At 32.9% G+C, this 18,246-nt stretch overlaps 1 protein-coding gene across 2 annotated transcripts in view; it reads right to left on the bottom strand.

The window, feature by feature from the left end:
* Window positions 1-336: 336 nt before the first annotated feature.
* The window catches only part of ZFC3H1 (zinc finger C3H1-type containing), a 49,544-nt gene continuing 31,634 nt past the window's right edge, over window positions 337-18,246 (bottom strand). The window contains exons 20-35 of one of the 2 annotated variants that reach the window (XM_011374339.2): window positions 18,089-18,208; window positions 16,978-17,161; window positions 15,176-15,362; window positions 13,656-13,844; window positions 12,774-13,011; window positions 10,062-10,167; window positions 9,781-9,979; window positions 9,144-9,238; window positions 5,835-5,945; window positions 5,460-5,564; window positions 5,162-5,327; window positions 3,965-4,065; window positions 2,339-2,440; window positions 1,661-1,700; window positions 1,343-1,405; window positions 433-1,213 (exon numbers count right to left, since the gene is read on the bottom strand). In XM_011374339.2, coding sequence (XP_011372641.1) covers window positions 1,076-1,213; window positions 1,343-1,405; window positions 1,661-1,700; window positions 2,339-2,440; window positions 3,965-4,065; window positions 5,162-5,327; window positions 5,460-5,564; window positions 5,835-5,945; window positions 9,144-9,238; window positions 9,781-9,979; window positions 10,062-10,167; window positions 12,774-13,011; window positions 13,656-13,844; window positions 15,176-15,362; window positions 16,978-17,161; window positions 18,089-18,208 — 2,144 coding nt within the window. In that variant the 3' untranslated portion in view covers window positions 433-1,075. Of the gene's footprint in view, window positions 1,214-1,342; window positions 1,406-1,660; window positions 1,701-2,338; window positions 2,441-3,964; window positions 4,066-5,161; window positions 5,328-5,459; window positions 5,565-5,834; window positions 5,946-9,143; window positions 9,239-9,780; window positions 9,980-10,061; window positions 10,168-12,773; window positions 13,012-13,655; window positions 13,845-15,175; window positions 15,363-16,977; window positions 17,162-18,088; window positions 18,209-18,246 lie in introns of both variants that reach the window. The other variant, XM_011374347.2, reaches the window with a different exon arrangement.

An 18,246-nucleotide genomic window follows, 5' to 3' on the forward strand; every position in this document is an offset into this window, starting at 1 on the left:
CAGTTGGGAGATACTTTCTAAACACCAGGGTCTTAAGAAGTACTTTAATGGCAGTGCAAACCTATCTGATCACTGCCCTCAAAACAGAACAGGACCATTTTCTCACAAATTAAAAAGTCATTGAAATGTTTATGGGAAAGCATGTTCAAGATAAGAAAGTGTTGATACAGTCATAGTGAATAACCCTATCTCCTATTTCAACTCTTTCCCAGTAAGGTGTGAAAAGTGAATAAAGACAGCAACATTTTTAAAAAAGTTAACTTATATTAAAAATATTTTGTTTATAAACAACTTTAATACTACAAAGTAGTATTTCAATACAAAGCAGTTCAAATATTAACTGTTCTTTAAACTGTTAAACTTTATTATAAATTAAATTTCTTTACAAAAAAATTGCACATAATATTTGACCACTCTTAGGTTCTGATGCACTGGCATTTGCAATAGTTTCTTTAATCTTCAAGTTAAACAGTCTCGGCAAGGAGTCCAGAACGTAGAAAGGGCAATAAACAACCCTGTTAGAGCATTCAAGTGCAACTAGCAGACTTGTGGCCATGGCAGTTACACTTTCCTTAAGGTGGACTGCTTAAGTTTAAATCCTGAAATAAAGAATCTCAAAAGGTTTAAAGAGGAAGAACTAAAAGGGGCTACCTGCTTTTTACTGTAAACACAGCCCTGGAAATTAAATCCCAAACAAGAATCTCTCAGGCATCAGAGTGTGTCAAGTGAATCAGGACTAGCACAACATAAAGGGGGAAAAGTAAAAAATAAAAACAAAAACAAAGCAAAATTAAAATATGTCAGTCACTTTGAGGAACTATACTTACGTACATGATGTTATGAGAATCTGGCTGGGCCTAGAGGCAGGCCAAACAGGAAGTTCATTTATCCAATCGAAGAGGGTCATGTTCATTGCTTCTGGTTTTGAGAATTGGATTTTGTAGGGGACTTGATATGATCAGTAATGCTTGTCTGCATTACACAGACCTTAGCCAGGGATCAGCCTAATCTTGAAGGATCATTCAAATAATTTTGGCAATTATTATAAGGACTTAGAACTGACTGCACCCAGTGTTCAGTGATTCTTGCTTTCTGTTTTGTAACTGTTTAAATTTAAGAGCTCATTTAGGCTGACTCCAATCTCTTGGCACTTGGAAACTAGTTTTCTCAGGTTATCAGTTTTACCTCCTTCTGAAGCTTCAAACAAGAGTTGCTGTAAGAGACAGGGAAGCATAGAAGTAAGACTGAGCTAGATTCTGAGCATTACCACATCAATGGATATGGCACATGCAGAAAATTTATAGAAAAACTTCAAGATGAAATAAAAGATAAAAAGCATTACATCTTTCCACAGTGATGCACAAAGAGGTAACTTCTGTAAGGCTCTCTGATATAAACGGTGGACCTATAAGATAGATATACACACAATTCCATCAGGAAACATGATGAAAAACACCTTCGTAATCCTAACTATTTGAATGATATTTCATAATATAGCATTTAAGACAAAATGGTTGCACAAGTTTGGGAATTTCCAAACATCCAGAGTTCCTGGGATGTTAACGTCTATGTTTTAATCGTTTTAAATTAGGAAGTCAAGAAAAGGAACAGAATAGCTTTAAAAAGAAAGTGACCCATCTGATAGTCGATCATGGCTTACCTCTCTTTGTCCCTTTAGAACAATCTCAGCAGCAATGGCTCTAAGAAAAAAAAAAGGAATATAGAAAAGGGGAAAAAATTTACATATCTTTGAACAAAATGAGATACTACCACTGGCTGAATACTGACTGCGGGAATCTGAGTACAAAACTTCCTGAAAGTAACAGGCTAAACTTCCAAGGAGGGTAACCTATAGTAAAAAGAAAAATTCAACAATTTTTATCAACTTTACAAGAATAAAGCAGACCAGTGTTTTGAAAATAACGGTCAACAAAAGTATTCATAATTACTAGTAAAAAATATCTGGCACTAGCACACCTTTAAAAGAAAGAGGACATCAGACTATAAGTGAGGGGATAAAACCCTACATTTCAAAAGAGATAATCTTAAAATGTGCAAAACAGATTTCTGGATTTGATAACGGTCCTGTTATCTAAATGTTCTCCTTCAAGGAAAACTGCAACTCTACCCATTGTGCTTTTAGAAGCAATTGTTAATGAGCATTCCCTAACTCTCAGTATAAACCCTTAGCAAGAGCCAAAAACAAATTCTAAGTTAGAGATCTGTCCTGGGGAAAAAAAAAAAAAAAAAAAGATGTCATTTCAGATTTACCTGTCTGGAGCAAACCTTACAAATAAAAGCAATAGCTATAAAAACATGTACATGATTGTTGCATTACATTTTCCAGGTGGCCAGGCATGTTGGGATATTATATGTAAACATCTTGGCTTGAAGTTTCAGAATCTGAACATTGCTTTCTTCCCATTCATGATGAAGTAGCCTGTAAAGTACATTCAGGAAAATGAACAAAGCACTGCAAGTGTGGGAAATCCCAAATGTGTTCTATGAACAGAATGTTTGATGAAGTACAGTTTTTGGTCAGTTAAATTCCAGCAAGACTATGCAGCAAGTATTTGCAGAATGCTTCTTACAAAAACTACCCTGGGACAGGAACATGCAAACGAGCAAGAGGTCAAGAGTCATGTCAACTTCAACAAACTAAAATAAGGCCCTTATATTCCTACAGAATATTAAAGCATTCTCTCCAAATTACACTCCAGGTGTCTCCTCCCCCCACCCCCCCAATATTCTAAAATAATGACTTGATACATTAATGCAATTTCCTGATATTTTTCTCTTGGTTAATTACATAGTTAATCATGAATGATTCTTGAGCTAAAATGTTAAATACATTTGCTAATTATTAAGTTCTCTGTTCTGAAAAAAAAGGACAAGAAAATGAAGAGTATCAAAATACAGAAGTGGAGCTTTACCAGGAAAACCAACAATCGAACTACCTATATTGCAAAAGTACCTATCATAACAGAAACTAGTCAAAATATGACATCTTTTATTTCACGTTTTACTAAAGGCGATGTTCCACAATACATTGTTCTGCATTCATAATTAGCTTCTGTAGATCAACATGCTGAGAATTTTTATTATAAAATGCTATGGTTATTTCTGTCACAGCCTTAGGCCTTTGAATTTTTTCAGTCTCTTATATCATTTTTCCCACATATATGCTAAGTGAAATGTAAATATTTTAAAACACAAGAGAATATTTGATAAACTTAAGTACCTTATGATCCATAAAACAAACAGAAACATAAGACACAAATGATGCAGTAAGAATGACTACACAAGTAGAAGCCAAAGCATTAGATGCAGGGTACCTTTTTGAATTAGAAAGTACAATTCTTGAGAGTAAAAATGGGTTTTCTCTATCAGAGAAGAGAAACTACAAAAGAAATGCTTAAAAATCTCTTTCTAATTGAATGTTTCAAATCCCTAGATAAAGTGTTTCTCAAATGTGGTTTGGGGGCTCCAGCTCAGGAATCTGCATTTTAAAATAAGCACTCCAGGAGATTTTGGTACATGCTAATATTTGAGAGCAACTGACCTATCTGAAAACAAATCACGGCAACCAAAATATATATAGTTGGCTTCTATGTCTGTAATACTTTAAAAATCTCTTAATGTTCCTTTGACATGTAAAACACACTTACTGCTTATAATACACGTGCTAAGAACAGATGGCATGTGCTTAGAGAACACAGATGAACTTTACTGAATTATATGTCCCCTTAAAACCTGCAGTTTACTGAAGTAACCAGATTTTTATACTGACTTTTACACAAAATAGCTAGCTATCTACTGCTTAACAACTATGAAATTATAGCAGTACACATCAGTGAAGAAATAGTGGAAGACCAGACTGTTCTTATCAAGTTTTCAAGAATAATTTCACATGAAGAGCCTATACTATTGGGCTGAGAACCAAAAGAATTTCATTTTTTCTTACCTCAGTGCAAGTCCAGAATTAGTTGGCATAATGGAGCAAAACCGTTCCAAGGTTTTGGAATGCTGGGTCTTTGGAACACAGCTCAAATAAAAGTAAATAACCTGTAAAGGTTGAGGAGAGGGGAAAATGAGAGAAACAAGATATAAAATCTGATTATCTGTGTGTTTTAAAGAGAAAATCAAAATGGTCTTTAAGACATGAATGTATAAATTATAATGCATAATGCTGTGAGTTTCAGTTCCTACTATTAATTGTGACTTTCCAAATATGACTTAGGAAATGTGGTCTAGTGATGAGAGCTATGGACTGAGAATACTGACAAGAAGCCAGGAGTCCAGGTTTTCATTCCTGAATCTACCTTTACTTGCCTTATAGCTGGGCAAGTCATAGGGCTAATAATACCTGCCACATCTTGCTCATGGAATGCTCATGTGTAAATGACTTAATATCCATAAAGTAGTTTGAGATCCTGGGATAAAGAACGGCATAGAAGTACAAAGCATAATAACTGGTTAACCTGATAAGCAACAAAACCACCTGACCAAAACAAAAACAAAACAAAAAAACCACTCTATATGTTAGTATGCATTGAGCTTTAAAGGGGTGTTAGCCTACATTGCACTAAATGAAAGGGGTCTCCGAAAATAAATAACAACCAAAAAAACCCATTTCATTGTTTATAAGAAGATAACCTTATAAATAGATCAATAAATTCTACTCAAAATTCTAAACAGCATCTGCTTTCAGCTTTTTTATGTCCTATTTATAGATATATCTGCTTGACAAAACATTAAAAAGAGCAGCTACACTGTGTAAGCCCATTCTTATTTTGAAGTTACAGAATTTTTCATTCAGTAAAATTTCCAACTGTTCAAACAAAACATTAGATATTACTTCTTTTAATCCTTCTTCTTTAACATGTATTTAAACCTTAACATCTCTTCAATTTTGTTTCGATGTTAAATTTTCTTTAAAGTACCATTATCAATATGTACTTTTATCTTAATTGAACCTTAAAGGGCTCTGTTTATAAGTCTGAAAAGAGATAAGTAGTAAACACCATAAAGAATAATAGTAAAGTGCTAGGAAAGTGGTCTTCGGAAAAGCTCTCGATATAAAACAGGAGTTTTGCTGCTGTTGTTTCGGTCCCCTTCTTTTGTATTAACAGCTAAAGAAAAAAAAGTTTTAAGTTCTTACCCTATTATGAAATTCATAGTTGGACCAGTAATCAGCACTGCTAAAAGGAATGGGGTATCGAGCAGGGACTGTAACCAAACATCTATTCACTAAATCAGTAAAAAGTTTGAATTCTTGGACTTTGTTTCTGGATCCAGCAGCTCTATTATTGGCAAAGACAAGATAACTGCCAAAAGAAAAATATTATAATTTAGAATAATTAAGCCAGAAATTCTCTTACCAAGAACGCTGATCACCCCTTTCCCCACCATATCCCCTTATTCCAAATCCCGTTCTTATTAAGAGGAACTAAACTTACTCCATCCAAATCTTCTGCACTATATCAGATCTCATGGCCACCCCTAATGCTGCCTCATATGCCTCCACTGTCTCTTTAATACTTGATTGAAGAGGATGACAAAGGCTGTTTAAAAAATGAAGGAAAACATTGTATGTCTACAGCTCAATTCTATTAGGTAAAGGAATGACAAAGTATATTTTAAACATTACAGATATTACTACAATGGAATCCTTCTTTTGATCTTTCTTCTTTAATAACATATAAACCTTAGCATCCCTTCAATTTTGCTCAAAGACTTTAACACTGGGTTAATTTTAACAGTGTAATTCATTTATAAATAACGAATGCAAGCCTAGTATGCAACATTTATTTCCACAGTAGATAATGTCTCACCAGTAAATCATCCATAGAAAAGGAACTTGGTGGTTCAACATCTCATCATCAAAATTCCCTTTACATAAACGAGCTGGAATGTCAAGTGGTCCTGGGATATTTAAGAGATACCTGGAAAAAAAACATACTGTTTGAAATTATGCCAATAATTTCACATATGGTTTACAAATACTTGGAAAAAAAAAAAACCCCTCATTTTCAACTTAAATTTCCTAATGAGATTTTAGTTTTACATGTATACCATACTGTTTTGGTTATATCTCTATCATCACTTACTTATTATTTTACACCTACATGAATAACTCCTCTTCTAAAATGAAGTCTTTTTATTCTATCCCTAAAATTAAACGAACCACAATAATCACGTAATTAAACCTAACTAAAAACAGGAAACAAATAAACTACCAAGTATCTAAAATTTTCTTACAAAATCTGTGCTTTCTTGTAAAAAGAAGTTCTTTAAGAGTTAAAGAATTTGATATAGAAAAACAATCTCTCCCATACATACAAACACACACATACCATTATCATTTTAATTTGAGACATATCAAAGTGTATTCCGTAATATGTTGGCCCATAAATCACTTGTCAAAAAGAGGTCCATGATCAAATAAGATTGGGAAATACTGAAAATTATAGCCCCCTCTTGAAAAGCCATAAAACATATTAGGATAGTAAAAGCTCTAACATGATTAGTAAAGAAATCTATTTGACTTTAACTAATTCTAGTCCCCACCCTCAATATATTTCAATTTGTGTGTATAACATTTACCAACATCTTCAAGAACCATGTTTTTGAAGGAAATACATTGTTCTCAATGACAACTAGTATAGCTGTTTACACTGGTTTTAAAAATTATTTCAAGGGACTAAGTTTTAATGGATTAAAGAAGCTGTATGGGGACTTGGGGGTGAGGGAGAAAAACCATAAGGAAGGGAAGAAATGGGACAACTAGAAGTCAGGTTATCATCCTAACTTGGCCATAACTGGCTGTATTACCATGAGTTAATTACTTAACTTCTAAGGATATTAGTTTTCACAACTGAAAAATGAGGTAAGAAGAGATGACTTCAAATATAATCTATGTAATACTCTATCCCTAGGCTAACTTCAGTAAAGTTAGTGAAATCCCCACATTAACTGTTAGGGCCATCTATTAATCTTCAAATTGATTTGAAACACATGAAAATTATCCCCATCTAGTTCTTTCTGCGTCTGTTTTTATAGTAAATGTTATACAGAAAGAGAAATAATAGAATCCAACTCTGGGTATATATTACAGTTCTAAGTAATTTGCTTGTAATTTCTACTCATGAAGTTAAATATAAGACTTTGAATCTATTAAGAACACTGACTTCTCCTATTAATAATAGGAGAAGTTGTTGGAAGCAATATTTATAAATTTAAAAAATTAGCAATATTTATAAATTTAAAAAAATTATAAATATTGCTAATTTATATTTATAAATTTAAAAAATTTACATCAGTAAGTATGATAATGCCCAAAACTATCTGATTTAACTGCCATTTTCCTAATATTTGACTCAAAAAAGATTTCTTAAATTAAGAGAAATGCACACTCCATGTAAGGGCTTCAGTATTATCTTTAAGAAACAAACAAACAAACAAAAACAACCCTAAAAACAGGATACCTTTTTATCCTCAATGAATTATGAACTGACTATTTCCACAAAAAAATTTAATAAAGATGACCTAGTAAACAATGAGAAGATTATTTGGAGGCAACTCATTTCCAAATTTTTATTGATACCGTTATTTATTCTGCTTCATTTAAACTGATCAAGATGATCTGACGATCTTTGATTAGTTACCATGGCAGAAACTGGCAAAATCTTTTAAGCTAAACCAACTACCTCCATGCCAAGGGAAGATCAGAACCAGCAAGTATGTAAAACATTTGGTTCAGCCTCAGATTTATCCTGTGACTGAGTTTGAGATGTTTAAGCAATCTAGTTTAAACAGGAAGAAGGGAAAGCTGAACAATCTCTAAATTCCTTATAGAACAGTTTAATTCTTCTCTATTAATTTGCATTTTAAATTATTCTTTTGTAATTAATTTTAAGGTATTAATCTGGATGTAGCAGAGCAGAAGTTCAGGAAGAGTACTAAAATCACTATGGCAATAAGCTGGATACCACAAGAGGACAGATGTAAAGACTCAAGTCTAGGAAAAAATAATGGCCCCAAACTTTTTTACCAAATCTCCAATAAAACTGCCATGCTCACAAAATATTCTAGGGTGGATAGAACACTGACCTAACTGTGCGTTGTTTGTGAAAACGTTTTTATATAATATGGCTATACTGGGAGTAAATGGAGGGAGCACTTAAGAAAAATATCTGCAAGAACAAGACTTGCATACATAAAAATAAAAACTAAAATTTTTCTTCACTTATCAGTATTTTCCACAAGAAACTCTTTTAGGAGATATTCGGCTTAGGCCTTCCTTCTCTCTGTTCTTCCTAACATAAAATTATAGAGTATGTCATAAAATATTTTTCTTTTAATGCTGTTTTACTTAGGATCAGCAACTACACCTATTTTTGTAAACGAGGTTTTACTGGAACACAGCCATGCCCATTCACTTATATATTGTCTATGGTTGCTGTTGCTACAACAGCATAGTTGACTAGTAGTGATAGACCATATGGCTTGCAAGCCTAAAATACTTACTATCAGGCCCTTAAGAAAAAGTTTTCTGATCCCTACAGAGAAATGAAAAGGAAGAAGGAAGAGAACTTTAAAAGCCTTCCAAGAAAGCATTCTTCAAAATCTTCTGTGGCCTCTTATTTTTGTTAGAATAAGAACTCATAGCAAAACAAAGGCAGTAAATACAGAGCTCGACATTAGTTACTGAGAAAAGTGATGGTTGAGAAAAAAAGAATCCTCTAAAGCTTCTTAACATCATTGCAGAGGTTAGAACAGTTCTGTTTAAAATTTTAAAGGCGTATTATTTACATTCACTAGATCACCAAATAAATTAAAACTCAGTTTTTAAAAATTTACTCTCAGGGTAATTCATAGTATTAAGTACTAAAACTAACAATAATAAAACCTGAATGAATCACCATGGTGTTAACGTAGCACTTTTATTAGTGTCTTTAATATTAAAAACAAAGTATTTTATATCTTTCCTTTTTGATTAAATCTACTGCCTTCATAACAGTCTGAGAGTGTTACAGTACTTTTTAAAAATGTAGTCATCCACCAAAAAAAAATCTTGTAATCTTTCCACTAAACTATATTATTTCTCATTCCTCTGCAAATCAACAGTTCTAAAATCTTACCGAAACAGATCCAAGTTACTGTACTTCTCAAACCCGGGTTTAAAGAAGGATGCGATAAATTTCCGCAAAAATGGGAGAAGATTATCTTCTCGATTCTATTTTAAAAAGAGGGAGGAAGAATACACATTAGGCTCATCATGTTGAATTAAAATCTTTTGAGGGAGGAAAAACTAATTAGATTAAGTGTCTTGAGTAGGTGGGGAGTAGAGATAACTTCTAAATTCTGATCTCCAAATTAAATTCACCAAACCATTAAAAAGCTTAACACCCAATATATCACAGGCTCAAGTTTTATCCAATTACTTAATAGCTTCTATTATATGTTTGGCACTGTGCTAGGTATTGGGGCTCTAAATCTAAGTAAGACATGCTCCTTAATATCCTCAAGGAGTTCTTAGCATAGTAGATAAAGCAGCTATAAACAAAATTATAAACCAATTTAATAAGTCTAATGGTAGAATTATGCACATGGTATTTATAGCAGAGAGAGGAAGAGTATCTAACACAGTTTGCAAAGGCCAAAAGGACCAGGAAAAGCTTCCTGGAGTGGCCAATGCCTGAAACATCTCAAAAGATAAATAAGAATTTGTGAAACATAAAAACATCATATTTAAACATTAAGAGACCTTTTTTTTACCTGCAAGATGAAGAATTTGCATGTATAATAAAAAACTTCCGCATTCTGAGGGTTTTTTTCAAATGCAGTAAGCCATACTGCCCTGGCTCTGTCATGCTGATTTGTTTGCAAGTATAAAGCAACAAGGGCTTCCAACAACTGGCAGTTCACAGGACACAACTCCAATAAATGTTTACAAAGCTCCACTGCAGCCTCATACCTTAACAAGAAAAAAACACAACTAAAAACACTTTAAAATCAATTTTTAATAGAAGGTTAAGAGCTTGTCAATTAAGTTTTACCTCTCCAGCAGCTGATGCAAAGCAATCATGTTTGTGTAAATTGGCATACAGGCTTCTACTCTTTCCTCAACAGTAAGGCTCTCGTCTGTGCAAGCTTTTACCGCATCTATCCAAAAAACATCACAATAACATGAATCAAACATAAAATAAAATATATGGCTGTGTTATTTAAACTCTAAGAGACCAATAGGTGAAGATGGCCTATCCCCTTGCTTGACTATCACCTTATGAACTCCTGACTTTTTAACCCAAAAGAGGTATTTGAAATATCTCCAAACTCCTAAAATTCAATCTCTCATCCTCACTTTCCTAGGAAGAATAAAACCAACCAATATGAGCTCTCACATCTATCGGTGTTTTCACTTAAACAAGTGTTTCTGCATCTATCCTAAATTCCTTAAAACTGATCTCAAAAAAAAAGAAATTAAATGAATTTTTTCATCTTTCTCTGACTCACTGAAAAGAGGCTTTTTGCTCTGATGTTATATAGCCATTTAAATGTCTCCCCCTAAACTAGATCCTTTCCTTATTCCTTTAAAACACACTTCCCCTTTGTAAAGAATCCTTTGATCATACTGCTTCCTAGAGAATGGTTGTTTTACTTTGTATAATTGTCAGCATTTTCCTCCTTGGCCAATGAATAACTTTCCAGGTTTGTGGAGTTTAAAAAATGAATGCCATTCTGAAAAACAACAACGGCAACAACAAAAACAACAAAAAATGGAAAAAGGTGAAGGGGAATAAGAGGTTCAAATTTCTAGATATAAAACAAGTAAGTCATGGGGATGTGGTGTACGGCATAGGGAACATAGTCAATAATACTGTAATAGCATAGTACTGTCAGATGACTGCTGGACATATTACAGTGATCACTTTAGGTAAATGTTGAATAACTATGGCATACACCTGAAACTAATACAATACTGTATGTTAGCTACATTTTTTTTTAAATCTTTGAAAAAATGAATGCCACTCTGAAACTGTACTTTCAAAGTTCACTTGTAGGATCGTAACTAAACAAACCTAAAGGCCTACCTTTGCATTCACTGTATTTGATAGTGTCCTTGCTCTTCTTTTTAATTTCTTCTTGTCTCTGCTTCCAAGAGACTTATATTTCCTCTTAGTCTCATTCATTGACTCTATTCTCCCTTTTGCCCCCTTACTGCTATACATTTAAATCTCCATTTCCTCAGAGAAAATATCTCATAGATTCAATTACTGAATAATTTACTGCAAGAGTATAATAAAAACTGTAAAGCACTTCTATTTTAATAGCTTTCAAATCCATTTCTCCCTCCATAATTGTCCACTTATGGTCTACTTCCTTATTTCCTTCTGCCAATAGGCATTTCCCAGTGGGATGACCAATTTCTATTCACAATTACCACTCTTAATACCAAAATCAGTCTTTCCACTTTACCAGTTTTCTATTATTATGTTTTCCTTTTCCCAGTCTCAAGACCCAGAAATCATCTTTGACTATTTCTTCTCTGTTTTCCTGACACTGAATTTGTCTCCCACATCTCTATGTGCTAACTTCAAGTATCTCTAAAACTCTCTTTCCAAGGTTACTTTTTGTGTGTGTGTTATAGCAATGAGTTTCTCGTTGTTATTTCTACTTTGGTACCACATCTCTTTAGCACATCTTTCTAAAAGAACCTCTATTGCCATCAAGTCTACCATCAAGTCTACTTACAAAGTTCTTGAAAATCTGGTATCATTCCACTTACCAAGGTTAATTACTAGTATTTTCTAGCACAAAATTCTGATTTTGATAAGGACTCTCCCTTCTTCTAATCTCCCTTCAAATCCAATGTACCAATTCCTATCTACTTGGTGCTTTTTGTTTACTTAGCTCTCCGAACAGGAATGCCCTACCTTTCCTTCCTTTCGTCATTGGTTTATTCAATAAACATTTACTAAGCACTTAGTACACAGCCAGACATTATAGGCCCTTGGAAAATATAGAGGGAAATAAGACAAGGGTCCTATCTTTGAAGAGGTCCACTACGTGACAGAGCTTCGAAGTCCAGCTTCAAGTCCTAATTCTTCTATGGAGACTTCCTTCATCATGCCAACCTCTAATAATCTCTTCCCTTTGGATTTATGGCCTGTACCATATAATTCTATCAATCACATATCTTAATCTCATCCATAAGCATAGAATTTAGACTACATACTAATGTCCAGTTCTATCATCTCATTTATTTAATAATTATGTCAAACACATTGATTTTATCTTCTGACTAGGCTACATATTTCTTAGTAGGAAAGAACAGGCTTTATACCTTATATGTGCTCTACAGCAAATACATTATTTAGTATATAGTAACAATCAAATTCATTGATGGATGGGGAAAATATTAATTACTTGAAAAAATAAGATACAATCTTTAACATCTTTCACCTTGGTAGATTGCTTTAAAAAAATTACCTGATTCTGTGATTCGATCAATCCATTAAACCTATATAATCTACATATCTAGCTGATATCCTTTTGCCATAATCAGAAAATTACTTATGTAGTGTGGTAACAGTTCTCAGCTTTCACAGATGCCAATGCTCATCTTATCTGATTCAATCCTTAATCTTTTAAATATTTATGTAATAAAGTACGAAACTATAATTTGCAATATGTATTTCTGTTCCAGTTATGAAGAATTATAAGGGATAAGCTGATGTTCTAAATAATTTATAAACTTTTATACTTACCTTCAAATACTGCTAACAACATGTCAGGATTAGTCTTTACATCTTGAACTGTTTGCCATGGCATTATAAATGGTTCTGTGTTAACAATTCTTGAAGGATTGGCATTAGATGGATCATAAAATTTTGAAGGCAGACTGTTGAATTCAATAAGATGTACATAGGCCAGCCATGCCAAACATCGATCACTTGTTTTAAGGTATTCAGCTACTATTCCATCATTAGCTGACTTCAATGCATTCTAGGTAAAATAAAAAAAATAATCTGAAAATGTTTTAAAAAATAATGACTCCTAGTCCTAAAATTCAAATGTAAAGGCAAAGAAGAATAAAAGTGTTGTATTTCTTTGGAGTGGTTCTTAAATAAATATGTCAAAATTTTGATAGTCACCAATTTGTTTTAAATTAAAAAACTTTTTAGATATCAATACCAAATTAACATATATTTTACTGTGCTAAAGTTCATGCCATACTTAATGAAAAACGATTAAATTTATTTGTACATTTTAAGTGTTTTGGTATTCAAAAATCTAATAAGAGAAAATAATAAAAACAAACAAACACACACTACACCCATATAGAAGACTTTCACTCTGGACTATTTTTTTTCCCTTACTGTTAGAATACTGGAGTTTATTCTGGTGGGTACTAAACATACATTATTTTCATTTAAACCTCATAAACATTCCAAAGAAAGTACTATCTCTACTAAGCAAATGAGGAAACAAGCTTAAACTTACTCAACTCCACACAGTTTATCATAAGTGGCAAAATAAGGATCTGAATCTAAAGTCTGTGTCCTTATCATTGAACAATGCTATATCTGTTTTAGACCTTTTAAAAATTCTCGGCAAAGTATAATTAAATGCTATTAACAAATGTTTACCTGTAAAATTGCAAGTGCACTTTGGCATCTTCCAGTAAATATGTGCAGCTGAACTCTAAACAAAAGAGCCTCTAAAAGCTGAAAGGACAGAATATCTGATGCTCCTTGCTTGGCTGCTCCCATCAGAAACTCCACCATTCTCTCACATACGTAATCCTTTTCTTCAAAGGTGCTTTCTAGGTGCAGAAACTGCCCAAAGGGGTTTCATATAATTAATCTTGCTTTGTAAGAATAAACTGCAAAACTACAGATTTTTCACATTTCATTAATAAACTGTCTCATATTAAATCTTTAATTTCTATAAAAAAGATAATTATAAATATCTATAAAACCATCTTCTAGTACTATAACCTAGATTTTCCTTTCTACAAGTTGGAAAGTGAAGTCAGATGAAAACTAAAACACAGATGTACTCTCAGAATTATCACGGAAGCAATTTCATCTTTCCTTGAATCAACGGGTAAATGACAGCAAGACCATAATGGATCTCCAAAAGCTCACATGCTTATGATCACATACAATTTGCACTGCTTAGGTATGTTACTGTAAAGATTTTGAAAATCACATTCATATTTGAACTAAGTGGCAAAATCAAAATAAATAATTAAAAAGACTTAATCAACTTAAAAAATCAAGAGGTCCTTTAAAGACCAAATAACTTTAAGGAAAAACATTACACCCTAAAAATCTTGTGACCGATAGCATTAATTTTGGTACAAGGCTCTAGGTCAAAAATCAAGCATAATTCACTGTCCAAATCTATTCAGTACTTGAATGAGGAGAGTAAGAGTTGGGGTGGCATGTTCGCTCATTAAATTTAAGGGATATGTTATCCAAAGCTATTCGTTCTGAATTTCAGTTAGCAAATAAATAATGGACTTGACAATAATAAATTTATCTGAAAATTTATCTCACTCTAATAGTTTGAGTTCAGCTGGTAAAAGTTCAAATATTAATGAATATTTATTTTACAAGTGGATTAATTATAATTTTAAGTTTATGACTGGGTAAGAAACATCTCATTCTCTCAGAGAATGAAGAATCCATTTTTTTCACTAAATCTTTGTATCTTAGCAAGGTTTAATATTAGTATGAATTACGAATTAAGATTATTGCTGTAAGTAATGAGGACAGATACCACTATTTCCTGGCATTCATGAAAATGTTAAAGATGCATAAGAAATTTTAAATAAATTCTTTTCAGGTGTTTTGTACAAAATTCACTTCACTTTGTCCAAACTAAAACTGCTTAAAAATAGGTAAATGTAAAATGCTTTAAAATATTTATATTTTTTCCCTACCAATAAATTTAACAACAAAAATCACCTCTTCACTAAATATTCTTGTTTAATATAAAATAATCCTGACCCAAAGAAGTGGTTTTGAGGTTACTGGACACAGAATGCAACATTATCTCTATATGCAAATAAAGTATATGATCTATTAAGCTGTAAGTCAATATTTAAGATGACCCAAAGAATTAAGAGCACACAAAGGACTATGTTATCTTTTCTACTCACGGTCCAAAAACTTTGATAATCGGGAGCATATTCAACAGCTGTTTCACACATTTCCTGTACCTCCTCCTTGGTTCCTCTTTTAGAAAACAATCTGAGGTAATGGCACCAAATTTCTGGATTGTCTTTGTTGTTTTCCAAAGCTCGAGCCAGAACATTTAAAGCAGAATCCAAGGACTCTGAACACAGTCTACATGTTTAAAAGAAAAGCAGGAACATTTTTTAATGCTTGAAAATACTTTTAACCCATTTCCCCTGAGAATACTCACCAGTGACACCTGGAGCGTTTACTTCGAGATAACTCGTGGATTACAGTCCTACCCTTACCCTGAAGGTTGCCATGTAATATCTCACTTTTATTACTATTTTCTCATTGCTCTAGTATATCAATAGTCTTTAGAAACAAATGACATCATTCTATTTAATGCATTGTTTTTAGTAGTGGTATTTCCATTTATAAAACATAGCAATTCGCGATTGCTGAAAATGTCAAATCCTAGAAAACGAAGCATTCCTAAACGTGATGCTAAACTAATGCTGACAGCGAGGTGCACTTTGTTTTTCTAAACGGGAAAAGGGCTAGTCTAATGAGTTCATTTTTAAATTCCATTTTCTATTGGAACCTAACAAGAAGCCAGAGCCGCCTATGACAAAGGGAGCAAGATTAGAATTTTACATCACATCTCCAAAAATGATCCTGATTTCTCATACACCCAGCAATTCCTTTTTAAATGGATGTTCCGAGAACATTTACCAGATAAAACCACTGTGTTATAAAACCACTAGATTATCAACTTCAAATGTGCTTTATGTTCATACTCAGCAATACCTTTTATGATTTACACTGGTCCAGGAATGGAAAAAGTTAAACAATTCTCCCTCAAGGCCAGCTACTGCCAGCACAAAATATCAAAGCTTTCAATATAATAGTTCTTTTCAACCGTCAAGGGCTTGCTATCTCTTGGAGAAGATAATTGTCTCTCATGATCCTATTCATAAAATAATGTACAGATCTTTTGGCCTTCATTCAGTAAATGAGTCAGAAAAGAAAACACTATAACTTATCCCATTAATGTGGAAATGACACACATCAAGTTAAATAAACACCATATTCAGGTATGTGAGGTGTATTAGCAGAATTCTGCATTGTTGCTTTATCAAAAAAACTTCTATACTAAGTTTTAAGACAGAAATACATTCAGAGTAGCTTGTAAAAACACAACTGAATTATTATAATTTAAAAATTATAGTAATAAAAAATTACTCTTGGTAATAAAAGAATAATCCTGGTAATCCCATCAAAAAGCACAGGAGTTAGAAAATGCATTTATGCAACAGAAGCTGTCATTTGTGAGATAAATTACTATGTACCTTATTTGAACACCACACCAAGAAAAATAGTCAATTTACCAGTATTTAAAGGTTCTTAGACAAGCTTTAAGCTCCAAATGAAAATTAAAAAATTTAACCTGTTCCACTACTCCTTTTCAAAAAACCTAATAATTAATCCTACACCACTGAGAATTTACTGTTTCAAACTAATCCTACTTTGAAATTAAGAGTCTACTACAATTAAAAACTGTAGCTAATTTATTACCCATACACTGAGCCATGCACACAACTCAAGATCTAATCTTAAACTTTTTCTAATAGCTTTTAAACAATAAAGTGCTTTTGGCTTTGTCAAAAAACAAAGGCTCCATTGATACAAGGAAGGAAACATGATTACCACAGATGAAATAAACCTCAAACACATAAAAATATAAACGTGCAACAGTTTACACAAAGATTAGAAGCAGACCTACCCCTCATTTTGATTCAAGTACTTGTATGCAAGCTTGAGCCAAAGTTGTACATGTGAAGGATTTTCGAGCACACTTGCTTCTAAATTAGCAATGTCATCAGTTTCATTTGTAAAGTATCTGACATCATCTGGAGTCACAACAGTATCCAAGGCTGGAACTTTTATTCGGTTCTCTGGCTGAAAGGCTATAAGAAAGTATCACTAGCTTCACACTTTCTCTTACCCACAGACCCAAGAAAAAACAATTAGCCTCATCTTTAAAATCTAAAAATTCTAATGACATGATTTAGCTCAGAGTTTTAAGGTAAAACAATTATATAATTTATTATCCAAACCATGACACATCTAAGAGTGAAAGAGGGTTTTATTAAAAATTACACCAGAACGACAGGTATAAACTAGGACTCTGCTAAGCAAACAAGTAGTATGGTCTCCCTGCTTTGAGAGTAAAGTGCCATCAAGTGATAATTCAGTCACTAAATTTAAGAGAAAGTTGTAATTTATGAAGATGATTTATTCTACTACATCTAAATTACAGAAAAAGTGTTATATTAATGTACGCAAGCACATTAGAGCATACACTTATTAGGTATTTACTAATCTACAAATAGTAAACAAATTATGCAAACCTGAAATTACACCACAAGATGTGCTTTACAATAAAACATTCGTTCATACATCATACATTACTTATTCACTGATTCACTGATTTTGTGAGCCTACTTACTGCATGTCAGAAAACAAAGACTCAGCGGTGAAATAAAATGTACATTGCCCTCAAGAAGATACAGGCCAAGCACTGGTTCTCAAATGGGAGCAGTACTGCTCTCCCCTCCCCACTCGAGCATGTTTAGCAATATTTGAAACCCTCACATTTACTAAAGAATAATCCCTGCATTTAGTGGGGCATAAATACAAAACATCCTAGAATATAAGAGGCAGTCCCATACAAGGAAGAACTAATTGCCTTAAACATCAATGGCATGACTGTTTTTAAAAAATAGATATTAAAAAAAAATAGGCTAGTGGACACACCAAAAGATTAGTAAAAAGTATTAGACAAAGAGGGAACACCACAATTTAATGATTCTGGATCTTAAATTACTTCTTACCATACTTAATTGGTCCTGTCGATTGTTCCTCATCACTACTGAAGCTATTCTCTGAAACAGGTTTTCTCCAAAACTTTGGTTTCCACTTTCTTTTATCTTTGTAAGTTGTAAACGGAGGTGCTAAAGTAGAGAAGATTGTTAGTTTTTTATAGTTTTTT

The sequence above is a fragment of the Pteropus vampyrus genome, unplaced genomic scaffold, assembly GCF_000151845.1.
Source record: "Pteropus vampyrus isolate Shadow unplaced genomic scaffold, Pvam_2.0 Scaffold9, whole genome shotgun sequence".
In the NCBI taxonomy this organism is placed as follows: Eukaryota; Metazoa; Chordata; class Mammalia; order Chiroptera; family Pteropodidae; genus Pteropus; species Pteropus vampyrus.